The sequence below is a fragment of the Quercus robur genome, chromosome 12 (genome assembly GCF_932294415.1).
Source record: "Quercus robur chromosome 12, dhQueRobu3.1, whole genome shotgun sequence".
Lineage (NCBI taxonomy): Eukaryota > Viridiplantae > Streptophyta > Magnoliopsida > Fagales > Fagaceae > Quercus > Quercus robur.
The window spans coordinates 42,499,315-42,520,934 of NC_065545.1; the positions used below are offsets into that span (position 1 = coordinate 42,499,315).

Here is a 21,620-nt window from a genome sequence, read left to right on the forward strand (position 1 = left end):
TGTCGTGTGTGGCAACTCCAATATGTCTCTCTTTCTTTTCTTCTGAGCCATTCTAGTGGTGAACTGGGCAAGTGCAGTATGGTGCTTAGACACACTTCAGATTGACACTAATCGCGCAGATTCTTTTGATAACAATTAATAGAATATATTGCTGAAAGACTTCAATCTCTGTTGGGCTTCTATTCCATTTTGGGATGTCCCAAACTGAAGTCCCATTTGAAAAGTCAATGAATAAATTTCCTAACATACATACTTTATTTAAAAATTCAATACCCTGCTTTTACTAAAATTTAAATTAATGATAGTTGTTTTTAAAACTTGTACATTTTTATGTAAAAGGCAATGCATTAAATGATGTTCTTTTGAAAAGTCGGATTTTCTAAACAGGCCAAGAGATTTTTTCTGTAAAAGTGGGATTTTATAATGGGACCCTTTTTGTTGTTTTGTTTTAGGGTTTAAAATTTGTTGGTTTTTATGGAGCTAGGTTTTCCTACCTCGCAAGTTAGGCTTCTTGATCGCATTTGTCATTTCCTAATCTATGTATAAAATAAGTGAATGGAACTCGTATTATAGTACCTATGCACTATAACATGGAAAGGGGTTGAGGTTGATACTCTTCCATTGCGTGTACTGTTCCTCGTTGATCTTTGGGTAAATAGCAAGGATATGTTCAAAACCAATTAATTTGGTTTAACACAAGGTCGTGTAAGAATATCTATTTCCTTCCCTATAATATGTTGATAACGAGCCAAGATGAATAAGGCCTCAAACTTTTAGGCCTTCGGACTAGAAATGAAGTTGACCGAAACAGAAAAGGATGAAAATAGGAGATATCATAAAAAGTGCCTCACACACACTTTGCTTATGTTATGTTTGGTTGGGATGAAAAGTGAGAGAACTGGAAAGGGAGGAGGGAAAATGGAGGGTGAATTATGGTTCTCTTGTTTGATCGTTGGAGAGAAAATAGGGAAAAAAAGAAAAAGAAAAAGGTGGGTCTAGAGTTTTCTATCCTAGCCCACCAATTTTAATCATTACAAAATGGAGTGAAAATGAAAAGGAAAATAGGTGTGAGAAATGGAATTACAATATTGTGATTGAAGCCTTGAAATTAGGGATGACAATTTTGTCCTGCCCTGCTTAACTCGCTCCTCCTTGCTTCGCTCTGCGCGGGTTTTCCCGCCATGCAAATGTGGTGGTGGGGTAGAGATGGGGTAAGATTTTAGCCTCGTATCACGGGGTGGGGCGGAATGGGTTTAGACTTTTTAGATCTATCCCGTCTCTCCCCTCTCCGACCTTTATTGTTAAGAGTTATAAATGTAAAATTTTCATATTCTAAGACCCTACTATTTAAACAAACATATCAATATTAGCTTATTTTATTCTATCCAATGTGGTTTTTTGTCTTTATTTTGTTATGTGTTATATTATGAGTTTTTATATATTTATTTATTTATTTATTTGTGATTGTATTGTTAAATGATTGGGGATAGTATTCAATTTTTTCTAAAAATTGATTTGATTTGATGGGATAAATTTAGTTGTAATTTCAAGTATATTTTTATTAATGAAATAGCTTTCATTAAAAAAATTGTACTAGTTGTAGGGCAAATTAACAAAAAGTGGAGTTTTATGGGATGGGGAGGGGCTTCGCGGGGCCCCAAGATGCGGGGATAGGGTGAGAAAGTTTTTTCTGTCATGCGGGGCGGGGCAAGGATTGAGTAAGACAAAACCATGTAGGGTGGAGACGAAGACCCCATCTTTCGATCCCGTCCCATTGCCATCCCTACTTGAAATGTTGCTGAAATTGAATGGTGCACTTTGCATTTATTTATTTATTTTTTCCTTTCGGCTAAAGTTGTTCGGTATAGAGTCCACGGTTATTTTTATATGCCGAAGGTACATAGTACAATGTTTGTCTTATTTTATCATATAAATAAATTATTACTACGTTATTATTTGGGTATACGTAAAAATGCATTGATCCATAACTAATCTTTATAATTAATATTTATTTATATTTTACTTAATTAATTATAATGTCATCATAAATAATAATCTATTAAGATTTTTTTTTTTTTGTATAAAAAAAATATCATTAACTTATAATCTATTAAGGTTATTTACTTTTTGCTGGAAGGTTATAATTATAATTATACTATTATATTCCTTTTGTTCTGTATGAAGGAGATCTCTGATTCTATTGAATTCATTGCTGCTGGTACTGGTCGCAGCAAAACTACATTCACTCAATCAATCAAGAAAAAAAAAAAAAAAAAAAAACTATTCATATCATATGCAAAGTAAAATCGAATCTCTTAGAAATGTAATTGAGATTAGAAATGTCACATTTGAAGTCGGCAATAAGAAGTAGGTCGGCTAATTAGCGGTGTTGACTTGACTGTTGAGTAGGTTGGTTGGTATTTAGTATTTAGCATTTGTCCTGTCCCCAGCTAAAATAAAACCATGCCGGCTCCAGCCTCCCTATATACAAATCAGCAGAATAATAAAAATTGAAAGCGAAAGCAACATTGTACGAGGAATGGGTATGAGAATTGTGAAGGGTTTTGTCAGTTTGAAGCTGAAACCACGGTTGTGCAAGTTTATACAAATTATCAAAGGCAATCTGAATAACTCGCAATGCTGCACAATTAAAGTTCTTTCACCAATTGAAAAGTAAAGTTATAGACTTATTCCCACTCACTCGTCGTTGGCTCTTTCTCATTTCAGTTTTAGTTTAAGGTTCCAAAATGACATGTAATTCGGGGAGACTTGTTTCATAACAGTCAGGTAAGATGTGGTCAGGGTTAACCCGTTTCATAACAAGTCATATTAAAATTTTTAACTTTTTAATTATATTGAATTGATCTCACATCATTCAAAACTTGCCATTCTATTGTCTGGTTAGCCACATAGATGTAGAGACTAACAGTATTAACAAAAAGATCAATTGCACTCATTTTTTAAAATTTAGAAACCAATAGTGCATATTTGAAACTTTAGGGGCCAATAATGCTTAATAGGAGAACTCTAGGAACTAATAATATATTTTCACTAATTATTTTCAACTGCATATTGTGGCAGTTGACAATGTTAGTCAAAATGTGGACACAAATTCTATAAATTTTCATTGCGCTTTTAAAGGTTTTGCATTGAATTGGAAAATCTTGCTATATATATATATACATATAGACACACACGTACACATTGAGGACTTAACTAGGGTTCAGTGCCTCCAATGCGCTAGATTTATTGTGATGGCAACACATAACTAAAAGTAGATATATGTTATCATCTCAATAGAAGTTTATTAGAATATTAGACCCAATCTTTGCTTGTTGGTTGATAAATAGGATAATTTACCAATGAACTACAAATGGTACCAACAATATAATGAGCAAAAATAGTTAAAAGTTGGGAAAATAATGTTTTAGATCCTATAGTATGGGTAGAAAATGTACCTACAACATTTTCTACCCACACTATCATTTTTTTTTTTTTTGAGAATCTACCCAGACTATCATTTAGGTTAAGCATCAAGTTCCCCAAATGATAGTATGGGTAGAAAATGTAAAACTAGTTAAGCATCAAGTTCACAATCAAATGGGTGAGTCCAACTGTCCAAGTATTTTAATAAGTTGAAGCCCATCTTTAACTGCCCCAAGTTTGACTAAAACATTAATTGCACACCTTATAAATCCCAAGATACATGATAACCACAATCAATTTTGGTCTCTAATTTAATTCCAACTACACAATTTTGTTGGGTTTTCTAATAAAGCACCATAAATATTTATTAGGTTAAATCCGAGAGATTTTTGTATTTCCATAACACTAGGATATGAACGTATTAATAAGATTAAATTATACTTTTGCCTCTTAAATTTTATGGTAGTTTTTATTTTGATCTTTAATGTTTGGAAATTTCTATTTTGGTTAATCAAGTTTGATTTCGTTTTCAAAATAGTCCTCCTATCCACCTTATTCTTGATTAGTAAATTGACCACACATTTTAAGGGGCAAAATTGAAATATACTGTTATCATAACTGTATAACAATTAAAAACAGCAATACCTTTCAAAAAAAAAAAAAAAAAAATATATATATATATATATATATATATAAAAAACAAACATTGATGGTGATTTATAACAAATAACATTCGTCCATAAGGGTGGTTCATCAAACATCAATAGATTTTTTTTTTTTTGAATGACATCAATAGGCTTACTTTATAATTTTCTTTTTGGTTAAATAAATTGCAGAAAGGCGGTGAGAGAGTATAAAAGTCGGATTAAGCAATCTTTAAATATTAGTAACATTTTGATTTTCTGGTATTGATTGATTGTCGTTATCCCCCTCAACCTCAAGTGAAATTCTGTAACTTTCTGGTGAAAGTGCCGTTTATGGACCCATAGGCGTAAATAAAGCCATAGACCATTTCCTGTCCTACTAGTACTGGACTAACAAAATAATCATTTGCAATTTTGACCAAAAAGAACGGTGGACACAAACTTTGCTATACACTTCATACAATTTGCATACGGATATATTCATTAACAGGTTTAATTGAACAGTGCAATTTGTCAGAATTTGATCTATTCATTAACAGAATATAAACCTTGAAATTTTTCTTAAAAATGGAAACTGTATTATGTCTGGTTTCCTGTATACTTGAAGGCACTTCTAAATATGCTGAATATGTTAATACTGAGTCTGTATGCAGTATTTGTAATTAAATTGAAAGCTTTTTCTTTGAGACACTAAAATTGATCCAGTTGTGGGTGCAACTCTTGCAACAGAAATGCTAATGTTTATGCTTGAGAAAAATTTAGAAACCATGTTTGAAATGTTTACAATGTTTTCTGCAAAATTGAATCAAGACATTTATATCTTTTCCCTTGTGTGAGAGTGTACGGGTGCATGTGCGTATGTGCATGCTGCCCATTTATCTGCACGGGTGAAACTTTTGTCTGCTCATCAGAAATGCTTATTTATCTGCACAATAAAGAGAATTTCCATTTCAAAGATGCATTAGTATAACAATTATTCAGTCATATAATCTCTGATAAACGAGCGTTCACGAAAGTACGTAAAATGAGCTACTACAATTTTAGGAAGAGTATCCTCTTCATTTTAACTTTATTTTTACTTCCAGAAAAAGTTTCGTACTCTTTTTTGTTCTTTTCCCAATTTTTGTGCCTAGAATGATTGATTTAATTAGTTACCCACTGTTTGTTTTTCTCATACTTCTTTGATTCTCATATAAGAAATGTACTTGAAGTTAATAAGACACATGCTAAAAGCATGTGGACACACACCAAGAAAACCCAGCCTTTATTCATTCCACATATAAGTCTGAAGCATTAGTATTGCTTTCATATATTTTTATAACTTCAAAAGAAATGATGACAATTTCGTGGACTTAAACAATTCAGGTTTCCCTTGTGGAAAACTGTGCGTGATCTTTTATTAAGTTCTTGCTATTGTAATTTAATACTGTTCAGTTTTGGGACTATCAAAATAATATCCGGTATCACATTACACTTTATAATTAATCATTGTCTTTTCTCAAGACTTTCTATCTAATTCAAAACATGTTAATTTTTGGACTAATAACATAAACTTTAACATTGAAATCACAAGGTTACCACACATCATAGTGGACCATAAATGAGTAATCAAAGGATAAGAATTAAAAATAAAAGCCTGAAGACAATTAAGCAAGAAAATCTGAGAAAACCTAAAGCCTAAGTTGATATGCATGAAAATCTAAGCCTTGACCTATTACCATGTGTGGTACATTAATACATATTATTGGCCCATTTCCCGACAACTTAAGCTTTTGGGTTGATGGTTTTCCAACATAATATTAGAACCTTTTTGTCTGTGAGTTCTTCCTTTCTGGCCAGCTGGTGTTGTGTTTTTGCCTTCTGTTGTTGCTACGGAATTGAATAGCTGAGCAATTTGTTGCATCTTCATGTTGTAGTTGATTTTGTGCGGCTAAGCTGATTTTGTGTTGACGAATATATGTAATGTATACAATTTTGTTTACGTTATATGCTTTATTTAATGCATTTCGAATTTTTATCTAGACTAAATGGAATTGTTTTTTGTGCATGAATTTGCTTGGAGCAACCGAGCAAGTACTAAAAATGATGACTCAAAAACACAAATTATATCAAAGTGTTTACATGACTCTTATTCTTTTAAAAACAAGGAATACATATCAAGAGTCTTCAAAGGATGCTTGGCCAATTTTACAATCAAAATTTAATTCAAGAGAGTAGACAAGAAATGAAGTTGTTCTAAAAATAAACAAAATTTTATTAGAATGTACACTTCGACCACAAGGCCATATAACAATAGTTTTGTTGAAATATACACTTTGTTAACAAGAAACAAATCTTCCCATCATCATATATTCATGATACATAATTCCCACAAAAGAAAAAAAATAAGAAGAAGGTCTTCTAAGCTTCAAGATCAAGTTCTTCTACAAACTTAAATGGCATGACCAACTCATTAAGTTATAGTTGGTGCGCCTCCAGCTTCTTGACTGTACATTACAAATGAAATTATAAGTTTATAACTAAGCCACACATCACATGCATAAACTTAAGCAAAGTAAACCTTTTAAATTTAAAGAAGCCTATATAACCTCTTTGGCACTCAGTGTTCCAATCTAAAAGCATTATTTATTTATTTTTAACTTTTACATATATTTAACATATCTTGGAATTACAACTTCCCCCAGCCCTCCATGGGTTCTACTAGAATTAATATTTCCAGTTCTTAAAAGAGATTTGTTGTGGGTGCATTTTGCAAAAATTATCTAGAAACTCTTTGACCTACCTATTCTACTCCATGTTCAAGAGAAAAAATGGCCATATATGTAGCAATAAGCTATCTGAAAGAAGTTTTTATTTCATTTCCTAGGCTATGCAGTCATGAAAAGTCTAAAATCCAAAGCATTGATTTTTTTCTCTAATTCCTTTCCCCTTGTACAATATAAAGATGAAACATCAATAACAGAAAAAATTATTGAGAAAACAAAGGAAACAATAACAAGACAGAGGTATTAGTGAAATGTTCTTGTTGCTCTCACTTTTTCACAATACAGAAAAAATAGACAAAATCTCAAACACATGAACATTGAATAATTTTTATGAGCAATTGAATCCTTGAGAGGTAAAAGAGTGTCTAACCCACATGCCAAAACAACAGAAATTGACAAAAACCCCAATTATTTTTATCATCAGTGAGCTTAACATTACTTCAAAGTTTCTATCAAACATTTTCACAAACATCTTTTGTGTATTTCTAAAATCAACATTAAAATAATAAAGAACATTGAGTTACTGCCAAACCCAAATGATGAAAATAAATTATTGTTATATTTAAACCAATGGTGGTATATATGGTGAGAAGCATCACCAGAAATGGTGGTGTCGCGGTGCAAGCAAAAGCTTGGCCACGGCTGGACTTGAGAGAGCGAAAAAACAGAGACCTAAAGAGAGGAGAAGGTCAGGCCAGCAAGCACCGCCGGTGGTGGTCGTGTGAGCCTTGGAGGCTTCCAGTTGTAGCCATGGTCATGGAGAATCAACGCTGGTGTCCCACATACAGCAAGGTTTGGTGGAAGAGAGAAAAATTTTGAAATTTGGTGACTGTACCAGTAGGGATTTTCTGATGAGAAAAAGGCTAGCATCGTTGGAACCGGAGATCCGGGCAGTGGCTGTGCTGTGAAGAGAGAAAGCTTCAATCTGTGAGAGCGAAAGAGAGAGAATTTTGATTTTTGTTCCAAAGGAGGAGATACAAGCAGACGCAAGGTTTGAAATATTTTAGGGGGGTGAAATTGTCTTTTTATAATTTGATGATGTGTCAAATTTAAGAGCCATTGGATTGAATAAACGGATGAGATTTAAGCCATTGGTGTGAAGCTGAATCACAAAAGAAAGGACATGTGTTACTTTCTTATTGGTTGGCACGTGGTCCTCCCGGAGGAAGCAAAATGGCCTTTGTTTTGCTTCAGCCAAAAACCAGCGTGTCCCACCCGCCTAAACTCATGTCTCTTTCTACAAGCTGGCAAGATAAGCTCATTTAGAGCTTTGATAAGGTGTGGGCTGGACCCACGGGGCTATGATGCACCCAACAAATGAATATTTAAACATAAAGGATTCTCACAAAAGGTATCCAGTGGAGTCCCTGCAACCTTATACTAAAATGGATTTTCTTCCACTGTCCCTAAATTCTGCTACCATAGCTGGACTTTTAGCCATAATTCTTTTCTCCTACTATCTTCTAAAGAGATCCAGAGTTGGCCTAGCCAAAACAGCACCAATTCCTGCTGGTGCATGGCCTGTAATTGGTCACCTTCCTCTGTTGGGAGCAACTCAGACTCCCCACATCACTTTGGGAGCCATGGCCGACAAGTATGGACCACTTTTTACAATCAAGCTTGGATTGCACCCTGCTTTGGTGTTGAGCAGTTGGGAGATGGCTAAGGAGTGCTTCACCACCAACGACTTGGCCGTGTCCTCGCGGCCCAAACTAGTTGCCGTAGAACACTTGTGCTATAACTACGCTGTGTTTGGCTTTGCACCCCATGGTCCCTATTGGCGTGAATTGCGTAAAATAACCACTTTAGAGCTACTATCTAATCGCCGGCTTGAGATGCTTTCCCACATTAGAGTCTCCGAAATTGAGAACAATATAAAAGATTTATATAAACTTTGGATCAAGAAAAAGAACGGGTCAGGCTTGATTTTGGTGGAGTTGAAGCAATGGTTTGGGAATATGATCCTCAACGTGCTTCTTAGGATGATTGCTGGAAAGAGGTACTTTGGTACTAGTGATGGGGTTAATGAAGAAGAGGCTCGGCGTTGCCAAAAGGCCTTGGGGGACTTCATTCATCTTTTGGGGTTGTTTGTGGTGTCCGACGCAATTCCTTTCCTTGGGTGGTTAGATTTGGGTGGACAAGAAAAGGCCATGAAGAAAACTGCAAAGGAATTGGATGGAATTCTTGGGGAATGGTTGGAAGAGCATAAGCGAAAGAGAGCTTCATCTGAGAATAAAGGGGAGGAAGATTTCATGGACATACTGCTCTCTGTCCTTGATGGTGCTGAGCTTGAAGGTTACGATGCTGATACAATCAACAAAGCCACATGTTTGGTACGTTTTCTCTTCACTTCTTCACGAAGTTTTGTAGCTTTTGCGCAAGGGGCCTTGCTTGAACATGTTCCAAGCAAGGCGGCTCTCAAATGCAGGGCATACCAAAAATAATCACCTTAAAATTGACTTTTTACTTGCAACTGAAACCTTTTTGTTAAAATACTTAGATAAAACTAAGATTGAAGGAACAATGAATAATATCAAAAGTATAATGAGAACCATAAATCGTAGCAAAAATTAATAAATTAAATAGTAAAAAAATTTAGTTTTATGCTAATGCTAAACGCACACTAAATCTCATAAATCATATTCAAACCAAATTAAGGGCGCTAGGCAGCCCATTCCTTTACCCATTCTTATAAATGATTAATCATTTACGCTCTGTTTGTTTTGCTAAAAACCTTCGCTTCTAGTTAATATACGACATTTCCTTAAATAGTAGATAAATAGTTTTTTTTTAGGCCTTGCACTTTAAAAAACAAAGAAGTGTATTGCAAATATATATATATATATATATATATTTGTATGTATTTATTAATTATAAAATCCGACCATGTAATGTCTTACTTCAATGTAACAATTTGCCGTGTTACAGTATTCTGTATTGCCTCATGTATATAATTATGCTTCTTTGCTTTTCCTTACAAGCTAGAGCTCCAAAACATAGGAAATTTTTTGCTTTACATTTGCATTCTAACAAAAGGTATGCACTTTGCAGAGTATGATTGCTGGAGGCAGTGACTCTAGCACAGTTACTCTAACTTGGACAATAGCGTTATTGCTAAACAACCACCATGTGTTGAAGAAGGCCCAAGATGAGCTTGATGTCCAAGTGGGCAGGGAAAGAATTGTAAACAAATCAGACATCAGTAAGCTAGTCTATCTCCAAGCCATAGTTAAAGAGACATTACGTTTGTATCCCGCAGGTCGACTATCAGGACCACGTGAATTCACTGAGAATTGCATTATAGGTGGTTACCATGTTCCAAAAGGCACTCGATTAATCACAAACATATGGAAAATCCAAACAGATCCACGCATATGGTCAGACCCATTAGAGTTCAAGCCCGAAAGATTTCTCACCACCCACAAGAATGTTGATGTTAGGGGTCAAAATTTCGAATTGCTCCCATTTGGAAGTGGTAGAAGAGTATGTCCTGGAATATCTTTTGCCCTTCAAATGGTTCACTTAGCATTGGCTAGTTTTCTACAATTGTATGATATCTCAATTCCCTCAGATGCAAAGGTTGATATGACTGAGGCAATTGGTCTCACAACCAGCAAAGCCACCCCACTTGAAGTTCTCATCAGACCTCGCCTACACCTTCCAAGCTTTATGGATTAAAGACTATCTAATATAATTCATGTGCAGGTCTAAGAATTGTGATTTGATCAAAATTTGCCATGATTTGTCTATACTCTGTTACTGGGTGTGCCATTTTGCAGGACACTATGAGTTTGCTATTGTGAAATGGAAATAACAACGCCTAATAATTGGGGGGAAACGGTTATTTCTCCACCTTCATTATGTTGGGTTATTCAGACATAAATAGATTTGAGTTTTTTTAATCTCATCCTCCAAAGGGAGATTTTTTCATAAGAAATCGAAATTTCTATACACCATAGAATGTTGAATCTTGGGCTTCACATTTTATGCACGAACAAATAATTAACTACAATCGTGTTGTTTTTAAATTAAATTAAGTTAGCACTACCATTCAATATGTTGTATCATAATCTAACACAAACTAAGAAGATTTTTCTCAAAAAAAAGATAAAGATAAAGTTTTTTTTTTTTTGAAATCAAGGTGATCAGAGCAGCGCAGGTGGTCGCAGGAATAATTGCCTCCTAAACTTAATCATCCTAAAAGAAGTTCATTCCCTTCTAAACTACACGCTTGTGTTGCAAGTTTTACCCCCAATCAACAGGAGAAAGTATGTTAAATTACTGATTGTCTTAAAAGTTTAAACTATTGAAATATTGTAAATTTAATCATTTAAACACATGCTTCTAACAAAGTATCTTATAAGTTTGACCTCTTAAATATCTCTCCCCATCTCTACTTTGTTTTAAATTCCATTTTGATGGCCATTTTGGATTCATTAGTTAATTGTAGGGCAGTCAAATTCCTTAATAATTGTCTTCTTTAAGTTGCATCTTGAACATTTCAATTTGAACTTATCACGTTACAAACTTGATTCAAATTATAATGTCATTGAATTTGCCAATCAACAAACATCAACATATAATATAACATTTTTTTTTTTACATGCAAGATATATATTCATTGCATTCACATGAATCACATGTTCTTTTGATTTAAGGCATAGCCCTCCCACTTTTGTCAAAAGAATAAATTTAAAGACAATTTTTTCTACAACTTGCTAAAGTGATAGGTTGTGAGTGGTGAAATTCAAAATGATATTAATGATGGGTTCATATATACGTGATATCTACCGCTCAGAACTTGCAGCTCAAAACTCTACATGAAAAGGTTGTGTTCTCCTACTCTTTGGAGGGCCAACTCATCACATTACAAACTTGATTCAAATTATAATGTCTTGGAATTTGCCAATCACAAAACATCAACATATAATATAACATTTTTTTTTTACATGCGAGATATATATTCATTGCATTCTCATGAATCACATGTTCTTTTGATTTAGGGCATAGCCCTCCCACTTTTGTCAAAAGAATAAATTTAGAAACACAATTTTTTCTACAACTTGCTAAAGTGATAGGTTGTGAGTGGTGAAATTCAAAATGATATTAATGATGGGTTCATATATATGTGATATCTACCGCTTAGAACTTGCGGCTCAAAACTCTTCATGAAAAGGTTGTGCTCTCCTACTCTTTGGAGGGCCCTCCTTTGCTGTTTTACGACAATTTATTGTTGCTTATGTTTTTTTTCTTCCCCTAGTGGGTTAATGATTTTGTTTCCTTTCATTAAAAAGGGAAAGTAAAAAAATTTGACATATATCTTGTGGGAGGACTTTCGTCTCGGCCCTCAATTAGGTATTGTTCGCTTTGGGATGGGCAAGGATCAACCTACGTCCTACCCGCACGAATTTGCTCAATCCCACATCTGGGAGAGACGCCTCCCACCCTTGCCTTATAAGCCTTTGCTCTCCTACGGTAAACCCTTCCTTAGGCCAAAGGCTTATAAGGCAAAGGTGGGAGGCGTCTCTCCCCGATGTGGGATTGAGCAAATTTGTGCGGGTGGGACGTAGGTCGATCCTTGCCCATCCCAAAGCAAATAATACCTGATTGGGGGTGAAGACGAAAGTCCTCCCACATATCTTTTTTTAGAAACAAACACACACTACACACTTAAGAGGGAGAGAAAAAATTGACAAGTATCTAACTAGAGGCAAAACACTCTCCCATTTAAATATAAGCCACACAAGTCAATTAGAAAGAAAATGATATATCATGGAATAATATTTATACAAAACAAGTAGATGACTCAGAAAAGTACTAGAGATCGTTTCAAACAAAAGAAAGAAAAAACCAAGATGGATGCCCACATAGAGTCTAGACTTCACAACGCTAGCATTCAGTGCAGACCCCACAATTTCAATCATCATTTGTTTCAGAATATATATTTAAATATAAGCCACGTAAGTCTATTAGAAAGAAAATGATATATCATGGAATAATATTTATACAAAACAAGTAGATGACTCAGAAAAGTACTAGAGATTGTTTCAAACAAAAGAAAGAAAAAACCAAAATGGATGCCCACATAGAGTCTGGACTTCATAGCGCTAGCGTTCAGTGCAGACCCCACAATTTCAATCATCATTTGTTTCAGAATATATATTTAAATATAAGCCACAAAAGTCTATTAGAAAGAAAATGATATATCATGGAATAATATTTATACAAAACAAGTAGATGACTCAGAAAAGTACTAGGGATTGTTTCAAACAAAAGAAAGAAAAAACCAAAATGGAAAAGTACTAGAGATTGTTTCAAATAATTGTTAATAAATTATATTATAAAATTTTTGGTACAATTTTTATGGAAAATATTAAAAGTTGTCAACAAAATTAACAATTTTTTTATTTTCTTATAAAATGTTTCGAAAAATAGTTTCTAAATCAATGCACTTAGAACATTCTTTAACATATCCGTAAGTAATTTTATCTACTCTTATATGTCTCCTGTAGCAATTGTAGAAAATCACAAACAGGAAAAAAAAAAAGATTAAGATCTTTTAAATTTCCTAGGGTACTCTACTAATAGATTTCCTCAAATCCTAATCATCATTTTATGATTTAAGAGTCTAGATTCTACCATGTGTGCATTCCACTAACAATAATCTTAATTGTTTTATTTGCAACATTCTTTTATTATTTTAAGAATATTGTTAATGGAATGCTGACATGGCAAAATTTAAACTATTAAATTATTAAAGAATTGTTAAAATTTAAGAAAATCTAAAAGATATGTGTAGGGACACGATTTTTAACGACCCAAGAATGACATTGGGTTCGTGTGTGATGGGCCCAAACAATATGATTTATAGAGAGTGGGCTTGAAAGGCTTGCCCTTGGTTGCCGGGCGACGGTCTGGCCTGATTTTGTGGGAGCTCATACAAAGGTAGGTTTGGCCTGAATAGCTAAGCCTTACATCGATGTAGCTTGAAGGATTTGACTCCTCGGAATTAGTTCGAGGAGCATCACATTCTCCCCATTCTTCTTTTTTGTAAGGTCTTTCTGTCCCCCCCTCTCTCTCAGCTCTCTTTCCCTTTTATACTAGTGATTACTTCCCCCTTAGTGTCCACGTGTAAGTTTTGCTTTTTGAGATATAGACCCATCCTATCCATCCGTACATCCGAGTGGTTGGAGGTGGTTGGGAAAGGTTAAATAGCATGGTCTGAAGTATGGGCCTGTCAGGTGTAGGGCTCCATACCGCAGTGTCGGCAGTTTTTTCCTTGTCCTACCCCTGTGTTGAGTTTGTCCTTTTCTTCAGGTGTTTTGTGAGGTGTTGAGCGTGGGATCGTCCTCGGCAATAGGGCTCCTCGGCCTGGGCTTCGGGCCCTGAATGTAAAGTGGGCTGTGACCTCAGACTTCGGGCCCCACAATATGAATCCAAAAAAAAAAAAATCATACGTAAAGCAAGATTTATGATTGTAATTGACGTTATCATTCTTGGGACTTAATGCAATCACATTGGGGTCTCTTGCTAGCTGTTTCTTAAAGTAGAAAAATGATACTGAAATTCTTTTTATTTATTTTTTTAATTTTTTATGTTTTGATAACTGAAATAAAGGAAAGCAGTACTTTGAAAAGTAAGAAAAAATTAATAGATCAAATAAATAAATAAAATATTTTACTAAAGTGAAAAAAATAAAGTATAGCATAATGAATATAATACGATTGTTTAAAAAGTGATTGACTAAAATACAAAAAATAAGATTCTAAAAAAAAAAAAATACAAAAAATAAATAAATTTTTATCTTGAAACCCCACACACACACACACACACATATATATATATATATATATATATATATAATTAGAGAGACTAATTTAATTGCTCTTTATCTTAGAATCCTTTCTATTGTGTTGTCCATAGAAAATTTTGACGATAAGATTGTGATTGCTACTTGCTAGTATATCGTTAAACAATCAATTGTGCTTTTTCACATCTAATAACAGGGAAGAAAATAATGAAAAAAGACAAAGGAAGGAAAAACTGAGGAGATATTTTCTTACCTAACCTATCAGTATCAATCAGATAGATGTTGTATATCTTATCTAGTTCTTCCTCTAATATTCTCGTAACTTACAAAAGAGAGTAAATAGTGCACAATTTTGTGTCGTAACTTGTCACGTCTTGGTGAGTTGTGAGTAGTGAAAGTGTGTCTCCATGTGGCCCACTATCACACCTTGACCACTCACAACTCGTCATGTGACAAGTTGTAGCACAAATTGTGCACTATTATATGTCCCTAGCATTACTCTAAAAAAGACCCAAAATATACCAACAAAAGCTTAAAACTCCTTAACCTCAACATTAGATGCTCTAATATTAGGGATGGCAATAGGGCAAGGCAGGGCCGAAGGATGGGGTCTTCGTCCCCACCCCACGTGGTTTTGTCTCACCCCATCCCTGCCACCTCCCGTCTGACGAAAAAAACTTTTTCACCCCATTCTTGCCTCTTGGGGCCTCGCAAAGCCCCGGCCCACCCCGTAAAACCCTACTTTTTGTTAACTTGTCCTACAACTAGTACAATTTTTTTAATGAAACCTATTTCATTAATAAAAATACACTTGAAATTATAACTAAATTCATCCCATCAAATCAAATCATTGAATAATATATCCAAATGTTTAAAAAGACAATCATAAAAAAAAAAAAAATTTAAAAAAAATCTCATAATATAACACATAACAAAATAAAGGCAGAGAACCACATTAAGTAGAATAAAATAAGCTAATATTGATATATTTGTTTAAATAGTAGGGTTTTAGGGTATGAAAAATTTACAATTATAATCCTTAGCAACAGGGGGCAGGGCGGGGACGGGGAGGGGCGAGGTGGGGTAGGTCTAAAAAATCTAAACCCATCCCCACCCTACTCGTGGTGCAGGGCTAAAATCTTGCACCATCCTCGCCCCACCACCTTTGTGGGGCGAGGGAAACCCATACGGGGCAAAGTGAGGAGAGGCGGGTTAAACGGGGTGGGGAAAAATTGTCATCACTATCTAATATGTCTAATATCCTTTTATCATATTTCCATCCAAATGAATCGTTTAGGTAGATTTGAAATTGTTTGTCAAAAAAAAAAAAGATTTGAATTTTGCCTACCAAATAACCAAAGGTCATTATATATATATATATATATATATCAAGTAAATTGATATTAGTAACACTTAGAGATTTGTTATGTAAAAATGTGTTTTTGTTTTGGAAAGGACCATTGAACATAGGAATGGGTTATGTGATCGATTTATTTTTTGGGTTCTTTAGATCGAGTTTAAATTTTAAATTTTTGGTAGCGGAAGGGGGGAGAATAGTGTTTTTTTTTTTTAATCCTAACCTTTGAATTTTATATCTTTATATACTGTTTAAAATAAAATTAAACTTTAAGGGGCCATGGTCTTTTGAATTATTAAAAATTCCGTCCATAATACATACTAAATATACTATGTAATAAAAGTTAGGTATTGCAAACTGTGATTGGATTAAGTAGTTTTCTTTTTAAACAACAAGTAACTTCTTTTTAGAGCATTCTCGTCACAGATTTCAAAAAATTTAGCATTTAGTGTAACACCCCGACCCAATTCTTTATAATTAAACTATGTGTTTAAGTGGTTAAGTATAATTAATATTTTAAGCCACTTACTTACAAAAAAATTAATATAAGAGTATTTAATAAACATATTATTTTATAATGCCATTGAATGAGAATTGTAAAGATTATAAATAATTGAATGGCCAATTGTATTATATGTATAAACACACACACTAATTATGTACAAAACTATATTAAGTGGTTAAGTTATGAGATATATATATATATATATATATATAGTTGTGGTGTTTTAACTATGTATGATGCATGAGATATTATGGTTGCAATTTCACTTACACATGCAACCAATGGAAATACAACACATCATGCCCAAGTACCATGCAATGAACAAACTCCACCTCATCTCTTCTTTGACTTTCTCAAAGAAAAGAGAAGACTCAAAAAGCTCTCACTCTCCCTCCCTCAAATCCACGGATCATATATCAAAAGAAAGATAAGTCTTCATCTTATCTCTTCTTTGACTTTTCAATGTAACTAGAATTTCCATGAAACTCCCATGCTCTCATTTTTCCACGGGTCCACACATAAATCTGAAAATCTCACCTCATTTTGCTCTCTTTTTCTCTTAAGGAAAGTGCTAGGAAGCTCCCTTGAGTCTTTCTCTTGAGTCCAAGGGTTCACACACCAAAAGAAAGAAAAATCTCTCAAATCTTCTCTCCCTTTCATTCCCACGGGTCCTAAACCAAAAGAAAGAAAATTCTCTCAAGCTCTCAAGTACCATGCAATGAACAAACTCCACCTCATCTCTTCTTTGACTTTCTCAAAGAAAAGAGAAGACTCAAAAAGCTCTCACTCTCCCTCCCTCAAATCCACGGATCATATATCAAAAGAAAGATAAGTCTTCATCTTATCTCTTCTTTGACTTTTCAATGTAACTAGAATTTCCATGAAACTCCCATGCTCTCATTTTTCCACGGGTCCACACATAAATCTGAAAATCTCACCTCATTTTGCTCTCTTTTTCTCTTAAGGAAAGTGCTAGGAAGCTCCCTTGAGTCTTTCTCTTGAGTCCAAGGGTTCACACACCAAAAGAAAGAAAATTCTCTCAAATCTTCTCTCCCTTTCATTCCCACGGGTCCTAAACCAAAAGAAAGAAAATTTTCTCAAGCTCTCCACCTCTCATAATTTTGGGTCTAGCCACTAGGAAATGGGGAAATTCTTCCATGCAAGAGTGATTCTATTTCTCCTTGCACTACAAAACGCGGGGGCCTTGGGCCGCGTTTTTTAAGCCGCGGCCATAAAAAAAGCGGCCCAAGGTGCGGCTAAAGCCCCGTTTTAAAAAATGCGGCCCAAGGCGAACCTTAAGGTCGCGTTTTATACGCGGGGCCATAGACAGGTTCTGAGGCCGCGTTTTTTTGAGATAAAAACGCGGCCTAAGGACCTCCGCATTTTATTTTTTCTTAAACTCTTTTTTTTTTTTTTTTTTTTGGTCTTCTTTTACTGTGGCCGCATTTTTAAAATGCAGCCCAAGGTTGAGCCTAAAGCCCCATTTTAAAAAACGCGGCTTCACAGAACCTTAAGGTCGGGTTTTGTACGCGGGGCCATAGACTGGTCCTGAAGCCGCGTGTTAAAAACGCGGCTCTAGTTCGGTTCTGAGGCCGCGTTTTCTTGAGATAGAAACGCGGCCTAAGGACTGGTTCTGAAGCCGCGTGTTAAAAACGCGGCTCTAGTTCGGGATGGGGCCACGTTTTTGAAACGGGGCTTCAGATTTCCCCTATAGCCGCATGTTAGAAATGCGGCTTTAGGGGAAGTATAAATATTAATGAGAAACTCTCCAACCCATCATCTAACTCTCCAACCCATCAGATTTCAAGCGCTCCATCCGATCTACGCTCCATCCGATCTACTCTCCATACGCTCCATCCGATCTGACCCCTCATCACCTCCGTCCGATCTGACCCCTCATACGCTCCATCCGATCTACTCTCCATACGCTCCATCCGATCTGACCCCTCATCACCTCCGTCCGATCTGACCCCTCATACGCTCCATCCGATCTGACCCCTCATCACCTCCGTCCGATCTGACCCCTCATCACCCCCTCATCACCCTCCATCTCCGACCTCAACCCTCACCCTTCATCCGATCTCAACCCTCACCTTCCATCTGATCTCAACCTCTTTGTCCGTCACCCTCCATCCGATCTCAACCGATCTCAACCCTCACCCTCACCCTAAATTTCACCCACTTTTTTTTTTAATATTTTTTCTTTCTTCAGAGAAACCCATAAAAAACTCCGCCGACCCCGACGCCGAGAGACCAGCCCAGCGCCGACGACCCCAACGCTGACAAGGCCGAACCCAACTCAGCCTGCCGAATTCTCATACCCATCGGCGACCCATACCCAACGCCGCCGAGCCCATCGCCGACAAAGCGTATGTACTCTCTCTCTCTCTCTAGTGTGAGATTTGTAGAAGATGTTGGTGGCTTTCATAGTATAACATTAACATATTAATTTGCAACATACTGCATGTTTTCCCTAGCTCCATCAAGTTCAAAAAATTTATGAAATTATTTATTAGTTTTAATTTTCAATTATTTGTCGATACTTCATTGAGATTCAGAACATTAAATTCATTATTATAGTGCTTAAAGGAATAATATATAGCATAGTAGAGATTTAAATTTAACACTACAGATGGTAATAGTTTTTTTTTTTTTTGAGAGAAGATGATAATAGTTTTTTTTTTTTTTTTTGAGAAACACACACACATATATAGGGGAAGGGGGATGAGATAGGGGAGATTATATATATATATATATATATATATCATAAATATGGGAGTTTTTCTTATTAATTGCAAAACTTTGCTATAAAATTGATAATAGGTGAATTTTATTATATTAAAGATTGTCAAGGTGCCTAAATTAACATAAATTTAGAAAATCTTTGTATGCTCGTTAAAATTTGGGAAGACGTTGAGTTTTTTTTTTTTTTTTCAAAATAATCTATATGAGTGTCACAGTGTAACAAAATTGATAATTTTGTATACAAAATATTAATTTAATTTAAAAAAATAACATGCATATCAATATATGTATTTCCTTAACGAAGCATATCAATATATGTATTTCCTTAATTTGATTTTTTTTTTTCAGCTATATCTTTTAACTTTTTCTTTGTAGAAGTATAACAAAACGAAGAGATTATATGAAGTATATAAGTAGGACACTAACTACAAAATTACATTTAATTTACATCTATATCGTTGTAATAAGGCTTTGATATTTGATCGATATTTATAGACATGGTAACATATGCATTACAAGAAATGGGAACAAGGGAAGGAAACATAATACTGTATAAGATTTCATTTCTAAAGCTACAAAAGTTGATATAAATATATAAGCTATGAAGTATAGCAACATGTGCAGCCAACTTTCTGTTTAAGCTTTGCTTCACTCAAATTCCAAATCCCAAATAGAAGTTGCTTCTGGATCATCTGAGCTCTCCTGTAATGAATTTAGATTCAAGTTCATGTTTTCTCTTAGGATCTCAAATGCTCCATTTAGAGCCACATCTTCAATCCCGCTCCCCAGTTGCTTGCATAATCTACCATTGAACTTCCTAAGGCCTGATCACTCCCTCTATAGTTGCATCATTGTTCTGATTAGCCTTTGCTAGCTCCATAGTCATCCAGTCAGGTAAAATTGGCCAATGTGTTTCAAAGGAGAGAGGAAGAGGATCATAGGAGGGGATGTTTCCTTGGTCATAATTGACTTCCTTTGTGGCATAAACACATTGATATTCATGGTCCATCCTCAAGTTCTTGTCCACAAAGCCCAAACTTATGTCACTCTGTGGACACTTAAGTTTTGGCAAGCATACAATGTGTCCATGGAGGCCTGTTCATCAAACACACACTTCCTTTTCTCACTGCTACATACAGTACTACTAGTACTAGATCCTCCTTCCTTCACTTTTACATTTTGATCATCTTCAATCTTGAGGCATTTCTCAGTATGTTGTAGAAGGGCTTCTTCTTGGTTCCCCACCTTAGACCAAGTTGAAGTCTCTTTAGATGTCATCTTATCTTGCAAACTCTTAGACTGTTTAACAAGCCTTCTCATTCTTATCCAAATTAGGAGACATGTGCTTGATCACTGCAACCAAAACATTAACTTTCCAAGCCTTTTTAAGGTCATGGGGCCTATAAGGAGGTGGACCATGTTCCTGAGAGATTCCTTCTTGACCCCACCAAAGCTCTTCCCCTGTGGGCCACCAAGGAGGTGGTAGACCCCTCTCTAATGGAAACTTTCTTTGGGGAGGGATCCAATGTTGCATTAGAGCAGATAGAAGAGACCCCAAAGTAATATCTTGCAAGTCATGAAGCATATGCATATAAGAACTTGGGTCTAATTCATGACTTTCTTGGTCCAAAACTGGCAAGAAATCAGCAATGGCAAGAGGAGCATCTTGATCAAATCTGACTTTTTCTTTCCACCAATGGCGTAAACTATCAGATGAGCCAGTGACAGGCTTTCCTTTCTCTGTGACTATACCATAGACGAAACCTTGTGCTTTACAAACTTCCATGATCTTCACCATGTACTTGAGGATAGCATCTTATGCCCTTGACATCTTTTTCCGATGAGATGCATCTTCTTGTTTTGCCAATGACTCTGGCTCTCCATTAAGCTTATCCTGGAGCTTTTGCAAGTGCATCCGATCCTTCCACATGCGCTTCTTGAGCTCATCGTAGTTGATATCTTCTGCTTCATCTTCACTTTTACTTATGGGGTCTATTTCTCCCTGGAATTCAACCATGGTTGCACTCATATTTAGCTCTAAAAATGTGTATAATCAAATATATAGTCATGCATGCATGTAATATAGCCCGCTCTCTCTATATATACAAGGGTATTGAAGACCTCAATGGCGTTTTTTGAGCAGGAATAAAATTGGGAACATAAATATTAAGGCTTAATAAGGACAAATTACCATTAACGAGGTGATTGGTGACCTCTAAAGTTTCTTGAGAGGGTAAGGAGATCATGTGGGGGATAGAGGAATTTGAGGAAATGGTACTTTTTGGCATGTAAGTGAGTGATGCAATAGAGGCCATGAGCAGAAGACAGCTCTTAATTCCTCTTGCTTTGCATGAGCGACACATATGTA

At 35.3% G+C, this 21,620-nt stretch overlaps 1 protein-coding gene, 1 long non-coding RNA gene and 1 pseudogene across 2 annotated transcripts; 1 reads left to right on the plus strand and 2 right to left on the minus strand.

The window, feature by feature from the left end:
- Window positions 1–6,300: 6,300 nt before the first annotated feature.
- Window positions 6,301–8,030, minus strand: LOC126710215 (uncharacterized). The gene is made up of 2 exons (XR_007649602.1): window positions 7,435–8,030; window positions 6,301–6,556 (listed from the first exon to the last, which is right to left on the minus strand). It is a non-coding gene; the product is annotated as an uncharacterized LOC126710215 (long non-coding RNA).
- Window positions 8,031–8,172: 142 nt separating this feature from the next.
- Window positions 8,173–10,737, plus strand: LOC126710214 (cytochrome P450 CYP82D47-like). Its single transcript, XM_050410593.1, has 2 exons — window positions 8,173–9,168; window positions 9,887–10,737. Exons 1-2 carry the CDS (start codon window positions 8,221–8,223, stop codon window positions 10,511–10,513), a joined length of 1,575 nt encoding a protein of 524 aa, XP_050266550.1. The 5' UTR covers window positions 8,173–8,220; the 3' UTR covers window positions 10,514–10,737.
- An 8,903-nt stretch (window positions 10,738–19,640) lies between these two features.
- LOC126709817 (putative ETHYLENE INSENSITIVE 3-like 4 protein) lies at window positions 19,641–21,594 on the minus strand (annotated as a pseudogene).
- Between the last annotated feature and the right edge of the window lie 26 nt (window positions 21,595–21,620).